Raw genomic sequence first — 18,618 nt, forward strand, 5'->3', positions numbered from 1 at the left:
TTGAACTGGTCTCTAGGATCCAACCCCGAACTGATCTCGCATCTTAATCAGAATCCAACTATGATTACAACTTTAGGATCCAATTCCATCAAATCGATTGCAAATCTTACACTGACTTTAAATCAGATTTTGTCTCTGATCTTGACTCTTGACTCCAAAACTGACTCCACCTGCAAATTCATTTCCGATTCAAAATCCAACTCCAACTTCAAATCAGGATTCTGATTCAGAATCCAGCTCCAATGTAAAATCAAACTCCGACTTTAGATTCAATTTCAAATCAGGATTTTAAACTGTTCTCTTAGATCAAACTCTAAACTGAGTTCACATCTTAATTTGGATACAATTATGATTCCAACTTCAGAATCCAACTCCGACTTTAGAACCGATTTTACATCAGGATCCGGAACTAATCTTAATTACACTGGTCTCTTGGATCCAACCCTTTTAATTTCACCTCATAATCAAAATCCAACTCTGGATAAAACTTCAGAATATAACTCCATTGTCCAATCCGTCTCCAAATTGAAAGCCGATTTCAAAACAGGATCCTGAACTAACTGAAATTTCACTGGTCTCTTGTATCCAACTCCGAACTGATTTCACATTTTAGTCAGAATCCAACTCTAATTCAAACTTTAGATTCCAACTCCAATGTTAAATCCAACTCCAACTTTTTATTCGATTATGGAACTGGTCTCTCAGATCGAACTCCACACTGATTTTGCCTCTTAATCAGAATCCAACTCTGATTCTAGATTCCAACTCCAATTTCAAATCTAACTTCGACTTTAGACCGGTTTTGGAACTGATCTCTCGGATCCAACTCTAAACTGATTTTGTCTTTTAATCAGAATCCAAATCTAATACTAACTTCAGAATCCTACTCAAATCTAACTCCGACTTTAAATCCGATTAAAAAACAGTATTTTTAACTGGTCACTCGGATCAAACTTCAAACTGATTTCGCCTCTTAAATAGAATTCAACTCTATTTCCAGCTTCAGAATCCAACTCCGACTTTAGATCTGATTTAAAATCAGAATCTTAAACTGGTCTCTCTTAATTAATATCCAACTATGAATAATTCTTCAGAATCCAACTCCAATGTTAAATCCACCTCCGACTTAAGACTTTGACATTAAATTCGATCTTCATTCTGACTCCAACTGACCTTGACTGAAAATCTGACTCCGACTTTGACATTAAATCCGATCTTGATTTGGACTCCGACTGACCAAGTTCCAACTCCACAAGATATCTAACGATCGCGATCTTCCCCCCTCCTCCAGGAGTACCGTGGCAAATCTGGAGCGCTGCATGAGCTGCATCTCCAAGCTGGGAGCGCCCTCGATGAGCCGCAGCTCGACGGTGACGGGAACGCCCGGTGCGGTAGCCCCGTCCCCGGCGTGGCACACGATCACCGAGCAGCAGAACAATCACATCAACCAGTCGCACATTTCGAAAACACCAGCCCTGGACCGGATGAGCCTGTGCTCGCACGGTAGCAGTAACAACTCCGAGTATTCCATCCCCCGGCAGCAGAGCTGCGGTCCCCAGGGTCAAGAATCGTGGTACGAAAAGGTTCCCGCCAGTCAGCTGACCTGCATGCACAATCGGTCGACCACCCCCTGTCAGTGTTGTGCACCGGGACGACCCCCAAAACCGAAAGAAATCCCACTCCACATAACCGCCCCACTCCATTCGGCCATGATGACCTGCAAGTCCCCCCAAACGAGTCACGTAGGTCCGTACGAAAACTACGACATCCCGAAACTCCCCGTAGCTATCGATGGTGAGGGTGCGGCGGAGAACTACGATACACCTAAGAAAATACAAGAGTACCTGGCGAAAGAGGCGGCGAGCGGCAGCAGTTCGAAGGACGTCGGCAACTACGGAAACTACGACACGCCCCTCTCGCTGAACAAGGTCGTCTGTGCGTGTCTCAACGGAGGGGACGAGCAGCCAAAGCGGGAAAAGGAGCTTCCGGATGGGCCACGAGTCGACTGTACCTGCAACCGGGTAATGTCCTGGGCCGACAACTGGATCTCGCTGCCGCTGTGCAAGCGAGGGAACGGAATTGAGAATACGGGTGTACAAATCAACAAGGTTAAGCTAAGCGGGGAGGGAAAGATGCCGGTGGTAGACGCAAGCAACGATAACGCCATATACGCAACTGTAGATATGACCAAGAAGATCCGAAAGCGGCTCGAGGGAGGATGTGACTGTGACAAGAATGAGAGTGAGCAGGACAAGAAGTCGAACTATGACAACTACGAGGACGTTGAAGTGCTTCCCAGTGATCAGAAGGCAGCAAACTACATGAACTTGGAGTTTGAGAAATCGCTTGAAAACTACGAAAACTCCAAGGAGGTCCTCCAGAGAGCTGGTCTCTCGCTGCAGGACTTTGAAGGAGATGTCAAAATCTGCCACAAATGTGGCCATCCCAACGCCAAGACCCCCGAAGCGGACAGTTTGAAGGTGGAAACCCAGGATAAGGCACAGGAGAACTACATGATGATGGAACCGGCACACAACAAGTCCAAGTTCCCCGGCTACATCCCAATGTCTCCAGCTGCCCCAGTCACTGTCATAGAAGCGGAACCACGCCCAGCGTCTCCAACCGCCCCTCCACTTCCCTTCAAGTCCGATCTCCTGAAACAACGAATGAGCCGCATGATCGGTGAGAAATCCGCCAGCAACCCAAGTCTCTGCGGACCCGCCGTCGATCGCAGCCGCAAGCGGATAGACGACGAGTCGCGAATTCCAGGAAGTGCCATGCTGAAAGCAACCACCAGTCCATACACTCGCAAGCAACTGCTCGATCACAGTGATCTCCTGCCATGTGATAAGCGGCTCTCGCCCCGAAAGCGATCCGCGTCCGCCGAATCTTCCCGCTTCCTCGACGACGGCGGCGAAGAAGCCGAAAGCCCACTCAGCGCGACCGCCTCGCCCAGTACGGAAACGTTGCAGAATCCATCTCCCAGCCGTCACTCCGAAATCCGACGATCCTCCTCGCCATGCGTCCACCGTGAGACCGACCTCTGTCCAACGACGGCCAGCGCCGACGCGGAAGATGACATCTCGGCCTCCACCAACCCTAGTCAAAACTCCCAGTCCGTGTACATACGACGATCCGAAAGTGTACCCTGCAAAGCCGGCAATCGGGACAGTTCCAGCTCCAACGACTCCGGCGTATCCACCGGCTCGCTCCGCCAGCGAGGAACTGACTTCACCGAGTTTGAACTCCCGCTTACCACCGCCATGTCCGCACGGAGGCACCAACGGCACATACTTCCAGCGCAAAGCTGCGTCCACTCTTCGCTCCCACGAAGATCCAAATCGTTTGACCCACTTCGCGAGCTGACATTCCAGTTCCAGAAGATCCGCGTCCCCGAGAAGAGCACCTCCGCCGAAGCCGAAGTCCCGATCTGTCCACCCAAATCGAAGGCGTACGGCAGTCCGGACATCATGGCGACGACCACCGCCCCGTACATCGACTCGCGCAGCACCAGCAGCGGAACCTCCGACATGTCCGACTACATCGAAACGCTGTCGCTGTCCAGCCACAGCTCGTCCGATACGCCCGAGGGAATGAGGTAAGACCCCCTTCAACCAGTAATCAAGGTAACATGTCCAGATTCAAACCTCCCACCCTCTCAAACTCAACAGACACATCCGGCAAGCGACCTCAACCCTACGGCCGCGGTCCGGCAAGGAGTACCAGAACATCGATCGGTCCATCCTGGCGCTCACCCAGCCCGGAGGCGCCGTGGACGGAAAACATCCCGTCGGAACGCCGTCCCAGCTGCGGGGGTTGCTGCCGTGTTCGGCCAACTACGCCAACATTACGCCCGTGCCGGAGAACGCCGAGTCGCCCAGTCCGGGCTACCAGAGTGGCAGCTCGCCCCAGGAGGCGCAGGGTCAGCACTTTATGTTCAAGGTAGGTGGAAGGTTGTTGTAGCATTAGTTTATGTTTGAAAAATGTTTCACTAAATCGGTTATTCTGAAAACTATTTAATTTGACTTTTGAGAACTGTCCGAGAAAAACAAATTTTATCAAATTTCAATTATGGGTCATTCCATGGCAATTGAGTACATTTTTGGATTCGACCTTGACCGATTTGGACAAAACATGGAGGAAATCTTGATCTAGCGATAACTAACAGAAATCCCAAGTTTGGTGCCGTGGACTATTTTTCTTTTTTTGGCACCGCTATATATGGCTTTTAAAGGTCGCATATTATTGGAAATTGTCCAAGAAATTCGATAAAAATGTAATGATAATAATGTAAATTACCATTCCCTAATTTTGTTATTTTTTTAAACATCGTGTTCCCATGACAATTTTACATAAAAATCAATGAAATCCTCAAAAAAAGCGATTTTCCTGAAAAAAGTTTGAGCATCATTTATACATTTTCATGGCCAACTAAGACTAACAATCGATTTTTCCTGTCTTTTCTCCACTTTTTCCAGAACTCATCCTAGGTTCGTGAGCGTCAACCAACTGGTCACCACAAATGAAAGCAATAAAGACTAAAACTTTTTATACAGTAAGCATTATGAAGTAAAAAGAAAAAGTATAAAATCAAAAAAACACACAAATCTCTATCTATATACAGAATATACAGAAGTAAGTACAGACAAAACAATACCACAAGCAACCTGTTTTATTAGCAAAACAAAAAAAACACAACTCAGAAGATCCAACAGCAGAAGAAATCCAACATCATTTTCAAGTCATAATGGTCGCAGGACAAGACTGAACCGTCAGTCAGTCAGCCGTAATCACAGAGCAGGCAAAAGCTAATCAGCATCCTCAAACGAAACCAAAAACCACCAACCAACCAACCTTCCATCGTTCCAGCGCAGGATGTAACGCTCATTTTCCTCCATTTTCCTTGTTCCAGCAGCGTCCAAATAATTATTTTTCCGCATCTGACGATGTTTGTTCGCGATGCTTTGATTGCTTTGTCTTGCCAATTCATTGATTTTTAACCTTTAGGGCAAATACCCGGCTGCTGCTGCTGCCACGGTCACGTTGGGCCACGTGGGATTCTGGGGTGGTTTGGGAGGAGGGTAGAGTGGGGTTGTTTAATCTTTGCACCCACCTTATTCAAGTACGTACACAAATACACTTTAATGTTTAAAAAAGGTATGAAAATGTAAAAAAAAATGGTTCAAACAAATGATTTGAAACATTTGCTAATTATCAACATTTTTAAAAAATCAAGAATTTACAAAAAATATGATATTTTTTTGACAACTGAGTGTACAACTACTCTTCAGACCAAGGATATCTCCAGCCGCAGGCAAAGGACACAAGTTCCTCCTCGCCACATCAGACAGAGCGAAAGCAGTCTGCCCAAATGTTTGGCCTGTCCTGAAGAGGAGGACACTCCAGCGCCCAGTGGTGGAGAGTCCTCCAGCAGTGGTAAAGGGACGAACGTTAGAATGCAAACAAAAGAAAATGAAGGGAAGGCAGGCTTTTCCGGGGCTTTTTTTTCCGGACACACACACGAGGGAAAAATAGCGAAAAACGGAAAGCAAACACTACTGGGACGATCAAACCTGCCGGAGGAGTACATGATTATCGGGGGATTCGGTTTGTTCCTACTCCGTGGGTTTGGGGAGGACAGGGACAGGAGAAAAAATCAGAATCTCAGTGCAAAGATAATACTGGATGTGGAGTGAGTAGGGGAGATTTGCCTTTTTTATTCAAATTTTCCAACTAAGTTTGAACATTTTTTAAATGTATTCCAATTTGTTCAACTGTCTAAAATGGGTGAAAAAGGTTTGTTTTTTTTTTGTTTCAAATTAATTTCAATTTGAGAAACTTTCCATCATGTTTGTCTTTTCCTATTAAGGCTGGTACAAATTGTATTTCAAGTTTTTGTCCACCCCTGTTCAAAGTTTGCCCAATAAGGGTGCAATTTTTTTTTCAAGAAAACTTAAAAATTTCGGTGGAAATTTATGTGTAATCAGCTGAAATCAATTTAAAATGCATTCCTGCGTTTAGAATAATTTTTAGCATGTTTGGGGTGATTTTTTCGCTGTTGTTTGTTTTTGTCAAATCTTATTTTTTTGAAAACTTATAATTGCAAATAACTGAACTAGTGTTAAATGCTTTTTAAAACTCTTTTTGCATTCAAATGTTAAGACTTGGGCTTGTTATTCCAATTATTATATTTTATTTATTTTTTTCGATTAAAGCCAACACAATTATTGCTAGTTTTTGTCTCAAAATTTCCCAAAATCCGAAATAATCACAACAAAAAAGAACAGAAAATTTCAACTTGCATTGAAAAATCTCAAACAACGGACTGTCGACTATTTATATCATTCATAACAAAGTTTATTTTTGTATTTATATTTAAGAGTCCACTACATGCGAACATTTTTTGCTTAGACTTTTTTACGGAAATTGTCATAACTCTGAATAGAAAACAGTTAAAGTCCCACTTTTTGTATTAGGTCCTGTAGAAATGTTATGCAAAGTTGACATGACCTAAACTGATCTGATTGATTCAATAGTTTCTGCAAAAAGCAAAAATAACTTAACTTTGGCTATTTAGCTATTTGCCCAAGTTTTTTTTTTTGCTTATTGAAGATACTATTGAAACAATCAGATCAGTTTAGGTCATGTTAACTATTCAAAACATTTCTACCGGACCTAACATAAAAAGTGAAACTCTAACTGTTTTCTATTCAGAGTCATGACAATTTCCGTAAAAAAGTCTAACCAAAAAATGTTCGCGTGAAGTGGACCCTTAAAAAGCTATTTAAGCTTTTTACATTTTTGGGCGAACCCTCGTGTCCCTCGACCCTAGTAATGGTTAAGAAAAAAGTTGAGCCAAATTCGAAAATTCTGAAGCAGAAAGTAGCATAAATTAATTGAGGCAGAACTTCAGTTATGCTACTGCCTATAGTCAAAAATTATAATTTATTAATTAGGCTATAAATTGAATTATTTTATTCAAAATGTAAAAAAAAACACATTAAATATGTTTTTAACTGTTTACAGGTTGCTCTAAAATAAATTCAGCCAGCTAAATTTTCGATTCTGCTTCTTTTATTTTTCTGAGATTATTGAATTTTAATTTGCTAAAATAAAAAAATACCAAGCACATGCAAAACAACAAATTTACCAAAAGTACAATAAGTAATAAAATTGTGTTTATTATCATGTTTTTAACCAAAAAGGGAAATTGGAAGAAGTTCATAAATTTTTGGCTAAATAAAAAAAAAATAGCGGTAGATTTTAATCATTTGAAAACAAAAAGATAAACCTATTTTAATTCAATTTGTATAGTGTTAACCAAATTGAATAAAAAACCTTTACTCATGAATAAAATATAAACTTTTTGTAATTTTCCACACGTTTTATGAAGTTTTTTCAGCGTAATTTTATTAAACTTGACCGCGATTTTCTAAATAGATACAGTAAAACTGCTTCGAGTTTTTTTTCATTAACTTTGAACTTAACTTTCATGGCACTTACAACCAAAAAAAAGAAACTTTGCAATCAATAATCTGCCTTTCATTAACATTGTTATGAATAATATTTTTAAAAATTGGTTCTAAATTTGTAGTGCATTTTTAAGAACTATTTCCAAAATTCCAGTTAATAATTATGTGTACTACCAGATTTATAAAAAAAAAACGGAGTTTAAATACAACGAGCGACAGTTTCACAATAGATTATAGAGAATTTTGAGGCATTTCACGGACTTGATCAAATTTCTTGGCCAATGTAAAATTTGACAGACAATACGGCTTCCGCGAAATCGCGAAGAATCATCAGCTTAACTCATAATCTTAAAAAAATAATTTTGAATTGAGAAAATTTTACAAACAATATAGAAAGTTTTATCTTATGTCAAATTTGATAATTTTTGCATTAATAAAAGATTATCATGTAGAATGTTATGATTTTAAAAACACAAAATTGGTTTTTTGGCCATTCTACATTTAGACAGCAAAATAGAAAGTTATTATTATTATTAAATTTCTAAAGAAATGTGGTTTAAAGGAAAAATTAGCTGACATTTTTTTGGGAGACAAAATAATTTTCTTGAAGCAACCTTACTTGCATTAATGAAAATTCTTTTATTTATCTATACAGAGTTATTAAGTTTAAAACCAAGGACAATCGAGGATAGGTACTACTCCCCTAATACGACCATCACAAGTGATCAGATAATATTGATTTCTCAGGTTTTGTTAATATCCCCAAACTTTTTGCTTCATAATTTCCCTCTATATCATTCTTATGTTGGCCTTCTTCTTTTTGTTCTAATGCCCAACTGGTGGTGGCTGCACTGGCTTAAGTCAATCGAATGAGAAAATTTCCCATTTTTCCATTTCTATTTGTCGAAGCAAAACACCAGCGCTGCCAGCTCTTATTTGCCCGGTGCAAAATTGATAAATCGGCTGCACTGCACTGGAAACTGTTCAGTCCAATCAACGCGAATCATAATGCTTGGAACATGCAAGAAGAAAGACAAGGATAAACTCGTACAATCTTCAAACAGACACACACACAGGAAAAAATCAAACAACAACGACTTTTATTGTTTTCTGTTAACGGGTAGGAAAAGGAACACGTGTGTGAATGTGTAGAAGTTGAAAAAATGCAACTTGTGTTTTTTTTGTTCCTCTGTTGTACTGAGCTTTGTTGTGTGAGCAAACAAATACGAGTAGAAATCCAAAGGAAGCGCAAAACTTTTTTGTTTTTATTTTCTCAAGTGCTAGTCGAAGGAAAACTAACGAGAGTCGCGTTTTTCGAAACCGAATGCAGGAAGTTATTGTTGTAAATATATTGATTGAATGTGGAGGGAGGGAGAGAGAAAAATATACAATTTGTGTAATATAAACAATTGCCAAAATACCTATTATGAAATATTTATTGATATACTTAACGAGAACTTATTATTGACGCATATAATCCAAAAGAAGAAAAAAAAGCATCTAGCATATATACCAAAATGAGAATCTTTTCGAAATATGTATATTTAAGACGTACTCGACCGACCTATATTTTACATGTGTACATAGAAGAGAAGCAATCATCCCTTAGAAGCTACTTTCATCTCACTCAAGCTCACTCACTTACTCTAGATTTTAACCCTGAGACGATCCATTAACTTTCATCCACACAACAAAAAAAACACTTACTACACTTTCTTCACCTCATTCTAATTTATTCTCATTACACTGAAACATCTACCCGAAACTTACTCAAACTTTTATTGACACACAAAAATCATCAAAAAATAGTGAAAAAAATAAATAACCACTAGGCAAAAAGCACACACACACACACACAACCCTAGCATAAATCGTTATTTCGATAAATATAGTTAAAAAGTAAAGAAGAAGAAAGAAAACAGAAAGCAACCACAAGCGAGGACAAATACTTAAAACATTCGTTTCTAGCCTTATCGAATTAGTTTTTCTACGAGAGAAGAACATACAAAGCAACGTTTTTTGTGTAAGTGAACAAAAATAAGCAACAAAAATGTGGAAGCTAGCACAAATTTACAAATACCAAAAACCCAATCGAACTAGCGAGCGATAAAAGAAAATCATTTTACAAACGTGAAAGTTATTGGAAAAAAATCGAACATTTGTCCCGTTTTTATTCGTAGCGCTAACTTTTAAAACACGGCAGAAAAAGTCCTTCCCGAAAGATCCAGCGATTTTATAAAAATAAAAGAGGCAACAACAAATCATTAGGGCGAAATGAGAGCAGCAAGGAACGAGAGAACAAGAGTGAAATGTGCATTCTAGGGATTTTATTTATATTGGGTTTTGTTTGTGTAGAGAGCAGAAAAAAAACTTGTGAAGTAGAAATATTTATATTTTATATGAAAACCAAGGTGAAGCGTTTTGATTTTGTGACATAAAAAAAGTGAAGCAAAGAAAATCTTGTAAATAAAGCCATTTCAAGTTAAGCGATAAAATTTACCACTTTATCGGCTTGTCCTGTACAGAAAACGCAAAAAATCACACACACCCACACACTCATACAGTCACTAACATGCACATTATGAGAACGCAATTGGTATGCGGCAGCGCAGTGAAGAGAAAAAAAAATGATGAGAAAAAATATGGACAAAATTACAAACATAAAACAGGAAAGTTGATAAAAAGAAGCAAACGTGAGTTGAATATACAAAAGAAAAAAAAACTGGAGACGAAACATGTCCAAATAAAGCTATCGAAACTTTCATAAAATGTACTCAATTGTGTTAATTTTTTTTAAAATAAGAACTATCCGAAATTCCATCAACATTGTTAGAAAAATATTTTTTTACTGGATTCCGTTTTTAGCTGTTGTAATACTGCTTTTCAAATCGTCAAAAATTGTGAATCATTGTCATTTTCTATTTACATAATGCATCTTTAAACAGTACCAGCCAACCTTTTTTTCAGGAACCTACACACTTTGCCATTCTTGAATGACGAAAGAGCCTGCTTATCAAAACAAAACAAAAAAACTAGAGTGCGGAAAAGAACACTAGGTTTACAGGCGTCGGTTTTTCGGTTTTGTTTTTAGAACGTAACAACCGACGCCTTACTTTTCCAACGTTTTTTGAGACCTGAAATTAAGACGCCTAAAAAATTTCCAACAGGAAATAGTAGTTTATGCAACAAGTTGTAAAAGGCAGACTTTTTCAGCACGAGTCGTACATTTATCCAACGAGGTTTACCGAGTTGGATAAATACGACGAGTGCTGAAAAAATCAAGTTTTGCAGCGAGTTGCTTATGGGTCATTCCAGGTCAACTGAGTACACTTTTGGACTCGACCTTCACCGATTTGGACCAAACTTGGAGGGAACATTTATCTATCAATAGTTAACAGAAATCCCAAGTTTGGTGCTGATTGGACCATCTCTCTATTTTTGGCACCGCCCTCTTTTTTGGCGATTTTCTAAAAAACTTTTTTTTCTTTTAATCATAACTTTGCAACTATTTGAGCAAAAGACTGTCTACAGATTGCATTTTATAGAAAATTGTCCAAGGAATTCGATAAAAATAAAATTTTAACCCTTAAATGCCCACTAATATTATATTTTATCGTTTTAAGTATAAAAATTCAGTTTTGACCAGTTGCTTATATTTTTATTTGTTTTATTTTATCATCATCGTGTTCCCCGGACAGTTTTACATAATAATCAATGTAGACTCCAAACTAAAATGAACTATTGACGAGATACAGCGATTTTACTGAAAAAAAAAGTTTGATTTTGCGCAGCAATCGGAAGTTCATGGTGTACTTTTCAACAAAAAGGAATGAATCTCGCATTATTCGGTTTTTATATGTGAGAAACTTATTTCGGATTTGAAATCATAGGACAGAGTGCAGTGCAAAATCAAACTTTTTTCAGTAAAATCACTGTATCTCGCCAATAGTTCATTTTAGTTTGATGTCTATATTAATCATTATGTAAAATTGTCCGGGAAACACGATGGCGATAAAATAAGAAAAATAAAAATATAATCAATTGGTCAAAACAGAATTTTTATACTTAAAACGTTAAAATATAATGTTAGTGGGCATTTAAGGGTTAAAATTTTATTTTTATCGAATTCCTTGGACAATTTTCTATAAAATGCAACCTGTAGTCTTTTGCTCAAATAGTTGCAAAGTTATGATTAAAAGAAAAAAAAGTTTTTTAGAAAATCGCCAAAAAAGAGGGCGGTGCCAAAAATAGAGGGATGGTCCAATCAGCACCAAACTTGGGATTTCTGTTAACTATCGATAGATAAACGTTCCCTCCAAGTTTGGTCCAAATCGGTGAAGGTCGAGTCCAAATGTGTACTCAGTTGACCTGGAATGACCCTTATAATATTTTTTGCAATTCCGTCGTGAAACTACTTACTTCTCCTGTCATTCTTGAACGACGAAATAGCCTACTTTTCTGTACCAAAAATAACAGAATCGAATAGCAACACTTTTCAAAATAAATGCTAAAAAGTTCTACTTTTCAGCACTCAAATGGGTGCTGAAAAGTTGAACTTTTCAGCACTTGTTTCGAAAAGTAACACTTTTCAACATTTGTTTGATTTAAACGAACGACAATTTGACATAAAATTTCACTCAGTGTGTGTTTTTTTGGAATTGCAAAAAATGTTGTATGGAACTCGTTGCAAAACTTGATTTTTTCAGCACTCTTCGTATTTATCCAACTCGGTGAACCTCGTTGGATAAATGTACGACTCGTGCTGAAAAAATCCTTTTTTTGCAACTTGTTGCATAAACTACTATTTAAGAATTCCGAAAAACGCATCTTGAATGAAATTTTATGTCAAACATGCATGTGTTTAGTGAATTCGCCGTTCAAAACAAAACAATTTTGAAAAATGTTACTTTTCGATACTAGTATTGAAAAGTTCAACTTTTCAGCACCCATTTCAGTGCTGAAAAGAAGAACAGTGCTGAAAAGTTCTACACTGAAATGAATGCTGGAAAGTTAAACTTTTCAATACTAGTATCGAAAAGTAACATTTTTTTTGTTTTGAGCGGTGAATTTACTAAACACATAGGTTTGACATGAAATTCCATTCAAGAAGCGTTTTTCGGAATTGCAAAAAATGTTGTAAGCAACTCGTCGTAAATATTCAACTCGGTAATCCTAGCTGAATAAATGTACGACTCGTTCTAAAAAAATCTACTTTTTGCAACTTGTTGCATTAACTACTATTTTTCAATTCCGTAGTGATTTTTTTCCTGTCATTCTCGAACGATAAAACAGCCTACTTTTCTCTACCAGAATTAACAGAATCGAATAGTTACACTTCTCAAAACAAATGCTGAGAAGTACTTCTTTTCAGCACTGAAATGGATGCTGAAAAGTTGAGCTTTTCAGAACTTGTATCAACAAGTATTACTTTTCAACATTATTTTTATTTAACCAGTTAATTGACTTAATACATCGACAGCTCTATGTAAAATTCGATTTTTTAGCACTCGTCGCGTTAATCCAACTTTTTTTTTTAAATTAAATATTTGTCTATTGAACTTTCTTATAATAATTACATTTCATTTACATTCTGTATGGCTAAATGCTTTTCATCTTTGTTTTATTTTTTGTTTTATTTTTAACTGTTCACATTCATTTATTAACTTCAAATTATTTTACATTTTAACATTGAATCTTATACATTTGGGTAAAAAAGGAAAAAAAATCACTTTATCAACTTATCCTAACTTAAAGCTAAAAAAAAGTAAATTCATTGAAATATTTAAAATCATTAGAACGAGTAAACTACGAACTGTATTTTAAGATAAATCCTCCAAGCGTTTTTACTTGTTCCGCACGAGTTTTGCAACCACGCAGTGTTGTTGTTATCTCGATGAAAATGTTCAGAAGTTCTTGTGGTGAAAACAGGTCACTACTGCCTTCATTCTTTGATGCTGGTTGGTTTTCCCTCGGTTGCTGACTGAAGCCAGGAGGTGTTGTATTCTCTGCAACTCTTTGCCGCTGATTCAACGGCAATGGCTGCAGATTTGGAACCACTCGAACAGATCCCGCACCAGGTGACGCCAAAGCAGTCGTCGCTTGCTGCCGAATTTTTAAAAACTCAGCTCATTTTGGGCAGCTTCGATTCTTGGTCGAATGGTCGCCACCGCAATTGAAGCATTTGGCTTCGATATTCTCGTTGATTGTTTCGCAAGCTTGAGTTTTGTTGCACAACGACTCAAGCAAGCAGTTCGAACATTGCGTCACGTCACGGTGCACTGGACGATAACGTTCCCAGGTCACGATGATGTTGAAAATCGTCCGAACTGCTTTCAGCTCAGACGACGTTGTCGATCCTTTCTCGAAATGAACCAGGTTGATCACGATACTTGATGTCCTTGTTGTGTCTCGTCATCCTGAAGACTTCGATCACGTTCAACTTAAGAGTTTTGAGCTCTTCTTTCCGCACATTCACATCCATGTCGCACAGGCCACGGAGGACCTGTTTCATGAGGCGTTTACCTGGATCGTCATGGCTGTAGTATTCAATCTTTGTGTTGTTCAGGAAATCCCGAACGTAGTTGTAATCCTTTCTGGTAGGTAGCAGAATTTTGAGTCCATCAGCACACAAGCGAATGGAAGCTCGTAAAGCACCAGATTTGATAAACCCAGTCAGCCACTTTCGCACCGAGTCCGATGACGATGTTTTCACAAAATTGGGTGGCAACTTTTCCCGTCGTTCCCGCCTCTTTTTCTTGTCGTGAGGCATTTTTTGCACTTTTTTTGGTGTTGGAGGGACGCACGTCTGACTCGCTTCTTTGCTAATCGCAGACTCCGTTTATCCAACTCGGCAGAGCCTCGTGTACGACTCGTGCTTAAAAATCCACTTTTTTGCACCTTATTGTTTAAACTACTATTTTGCGTTTCTCTTTGTTTGTTGTTGTTATAATTAACAACGATAAACTTTTTCAAAACTTTTTTTTTCGTAAAATTGCGATTACACGTGATGATTACAGTTGACTCTCTTACTGTCGATTTTCTCGATATCAATATTGCTCTACATCGACAAATTTGACTTTTCGTTCTATAATTTGATACCTCCCGCTCTTGACGGTCCTTTCAATATCGACAACGGAGAACTCAACTGAACAAGCAAACCCCTTATGTTTATAAATCTTTTTTTTGCCTTCCTCACTGAGGTAAGGCTATAATCCTGCTCTAAAAATGAACTTCGTATAAAAACGTCGTAGACCCACCTTCATGTATACATATCGACTCAGAATCGAAAACTGAACAAATGTCTGTGTGTATGTGTGTGTGTATGTGTGTGTGTGTGTGTGTGTGTGTGTGTGTGTGTGTGTGTGTGTGTGTGTGTGTGTGTGTGTGTGTGTGTGTGTATGTGACCAACAAACTAGCTCATGTTTCTCGGCACTGGCTGAACCGATTTGACCCGAACTTGTTGCATTCGACTTGGTTTAGGGTCCCATAGATCGAGTTTTATACAGATTGAAGTTTCGATAAGTAGTTCAAAAGTTATGTATAAAAATGTGTTTTCACATATATTTGGATCTCACTTAACTGTATGTAAACTATGTCCGGGTTCATCATCCGACACATCGTTGGTTAGGTTATCAAAAGACCTTTTCAACGAGTCCAAAACATTGAAGATCTGGCAACCCTGTCTCGAGATATGGCCACTTAAGTGATATTGATATACTTTTTTGAAGCCGGATCTCACTTAAATGTATGTAAACTATGTCCGGGTCCATCATCCGACCCATCGTTGGTTAGGTTATCAAAAGACCTTTTCAACGAGTCAAAAACATTGAAGATCTGGCAACCCTGTCACGAGATATGGCCACTTAAGTGATATTGATATACTTTTTTGAAGCCGGATCTCACTTAAATGTATGTAAACTATGTCCGGGTCCACCATCCGACCCATTGTTGATTAGGTTATCAAAAGACCTTTCCAACGAGTCCAAAACATTGAAGATCTGGCAACCCTGTCTCGAGATATGGCCACTTAAGTGATATTGATATACTTTTTTGAAGCCGGATCTCACTTAAATGTATGTAAACTATGTCCGGATCCACCATCCGACCTATTGTTGGTTAGGTTATCAAAAGATCTTTTCAACGAGTCCAAAACATTGAAGATCTGGCAACCCTGTCTCGAGATATGGCCTCTTAAGTGATATTGATGTACTTTTTTGAAGCCGGATCTCACTTAAATGTATGTAAACTATGTCCGGATCCACCATCCGACCCATTGTTGATTAGGTTATCAAAAGACCTTTCCAACGAGTCCAAAACATTGAAGATCTGGCAACCCTGTCTCGAGATATGGCCTCTTAAGTGATATTGATGTACTTTTTTGAAGCCGGATCTCACTTAAATGTATGTAAACTATGTCCGGATCCACCATCCAACCTATTGTTGGTTAGGTTATCAAAAGACCTTTCCAACGAGTCCAAAACATTGAAGATCTGGCAACCCTGTCTCGAGATATGGCCCCTTAAGTGATATTGATGTACTTTTTTGAAGCCGGATCTCACATAAATGTATGTAAACTATGTCCAGATCCACCACCCGACCCATTTTTGATTAGGTTATCAAAAGACCTTTCCAACGAGTCCAAATCATTGAAGATCTGGCAACCCTGTCTCGAGATATGGCCCCTTAAGTGATATTGATGTACTTTTTTGAAGCCGGATCTCACATAAATGTATGTAAACTATGTCCAGATCCACCACCCTACCCATTGTTGATTAGGTTATCAAAAGACCTTTTCAACGAGTCCAAAACATTGAAGATCTGGCAACCCTGTCTCGAGATATGGCCCCTTAAGTGATATTGATGTACTTTTTTGAAGCCGGATCTCACATAAATGTATGTAAACTATGTCCAGATCCACCACCCGACCCATTTTTGATTAGGTTATCAAAAGACCTTTCCAACGAGTCCAAATCATTGAAGATCTGGCAACCCTGTCTCGAGATATGGCCCCTAAAGTGATATTGATGTACTTTTTTGAAGCCACATCTCACTTAAATGTATGTAAACTATGTCCGGATCCACCATCCGACCTATTGTTGGTTAGGTTATCAAAAGACCTTTCCAACGAGTCTAAAACATTGAAGATCTGGCAACCCTGTCTCGATATATGGCCACTTAAGTGAAATTGATATACTTTTTTGAAGCCGGATCTCACTTAAATGTATGTAAACTATGTCCGGGTCCATCATCCGACCCATTGTTGGTTAGGTTATCAAAAGACCTTTCCAACGAGTCCAAAACATTGAAGATCTGGCAACCCTGTCTCGAGATATGGCCTCTTAAGTGATATTGATGTACTTTTTTGAAGCCGGATCTAAAAAATAGATGAAACTTGTGTACAGCTATTGTTGTGAGGAAGGCTCCAACCACATAGGTGGATTAAGTTAGTTTTTGTCTTAATTCCCAAGTAACATTTTTTTCCAGGAGTTCTACAAAAGCTCTTCAAGATAGCTACAGCATAGCAGTTTGGACCGCGGTAGGATAAAATTCTCTTCAAAACTTCTTCAGGAGTTTGGAAGAGTACTTGAAGAGTTTTATCCTACCGCGGTCCAAACTGCTATGCTGTAGCTATCTTGAAGAGCTCTTGTAGAACTCCTGGAAAAAAAATGTTACGTGGGTTGTCTGCTCTACAACTAGAAATTGTTACAATCAAAAAAATAACAACAAGCCCCAATTTTTTTTACAGTTCAGTTACGAAAAATGGCAAAGTTTTAAAACTAGTTTTGCATTTTGTACGATAAAAAATACGTTTTTTTTTTCAGAATATTGAGTACGCCATCAAATCGGGCGTCCAATTCTACAATAAAGATGCTTTGACAGCAAATTTCCATACCACCACCATTTCAAGTTGCATATCATTGATCAAAAAGCAAGGGGTCGTACTGGCCCTCCTTCACAAAATATCGAAAAATGGTCACCGGGTTCGTGATCAGGGGCCAAAATTACCCCTTTGTTGCAATTTTACAAAAAATGAAAAACTGGGACATTTTGATTTGGTAACTTATGTTGGTGTTTCAACTTTTAGCAAAATATGTGGGTTATGCCGTGTCAACTGGATACACTTTTGGACTCGACCTTTACCAATTATGACCAAACATGGAGGCAACGTTCATCTATAGATAGTTAACATAAAACTCAAGTTAGGTGCTGATTGGACCATCCCTCCAGGGATGCCAGATACACAGATTTGTCTGTGTTTCACAGACATTTGAGCTCGTGTCAGACATTTTTTGAGGTACACAGACTTTTTAAAAACTTCATTAAATTGTTATTTTGTTAAAATATCAATCGAAACTTATTTCGTTAGTCTTCAAATGCTTAAAAACACAATTTTTGATAGATTTCTTTGACTGTAAATTGATTTATTTGAATTTTAGACAAACACACAGACATACACAGACTTTTTCACAGACATTTTAAAAAATCATGTGGCATCCCTGCATCCCTCTTTCTTTGGCAGCGCCCTCTTTTTTTGACGATTTTCTAACCAAATAAAATTTTGTAGGGCTGATTCTCAGCAATAGTTTGGATAAGTTTGAAATATGCATTGATTCTTATGTAAAATTGTCACGTTCAATCAAATAATATCACGTTTTAAACCATAAACTGCAAAGAAACAATATTGAAATGCGTTTGAGGGTTTATATTTTATGTTTGATGAATTCCTTGGACAATTTCCTATAAAATGCAATCAGAAGGAAGTCTTTTGGTTTAAAAGTTGGAAAGTTACGAGTAAAAGAGTCAAAAGATTTTCAGCAATTCCTCACGAAAACAGCATAATTCGAAGAAAAAAAGTTTCCCGATCGGGCTCAAATTTTTCTGGGGGTTTCTTGGTCAAAATAATTACACTCTTATTTTTTTGTTTGGCCATTAGGGTGGCCTACGCCGTGTTAGGGTGGTCCGAAAAATTGCCATTTTCGTCGATTTTCGCAAAAACCACTTTTTTCAAAATTCATAAATCCGCGCCATTGATTAGTTTGGCTATCTAGGAAAAATAGTAAGAAGTTTAAAAAATTTAGCTTAATATTTGAAAGGGTCGTATGAAAACTTAAAATGCTGTTTTGAAGGTCTCGGGACCAAAGAGCCT

At 38.3% G+C, this 18,618-nt stretch overlaps 1 protein-coding gene across 2 annotated transcripts in view; it reads left to right on the forward strand.

The window, feature by feature from the left end:
• Positions 1 to 10,245, forward strand: part of LOC120412525 (uncharacterized) — a 788,684-nt gene extending 778,439 nt beyond the window's left edge. For both annotated transcript variants that reach the window (XM_039573021.2, XM_039573022.2), the window contains exons 8-10: positions 1,292 to 3,598; positions 3,672 to 3,942; positions 4,479 to 10,245. In XM_039573021.2, the coding sequence (XP_039428955.1) occupies positions 1,292 to 3,598; positions 3,672 to 3,942; positions 4,479 to 4,490 (2,590 nt within the window). In that variant the 3' untranslated portion in view covers positions 4,491 to 10,245. The remainder of the gene's footprint in view (positions 1 to 1,291; positions 3,599 to 3,671; positions 3,943 to 4,478) is intronic.
• The last annotated feature ends 8,373 nt before the right edge of the window (positions 10,246 to 18,618 follow it).

This window comes from Culex pipiens, chromosome 2, assembly GCF_016801865.2.
Source record: "Culex pipiens pallens isolate TS chromosome 2, TS_CPP_V2, whole genome shotgun sequence".
NCBI lineage: Eukaryota > Metazoa > Arthropoda > Insecta > Diptera > Culicidae > Culex > Culex pipiens.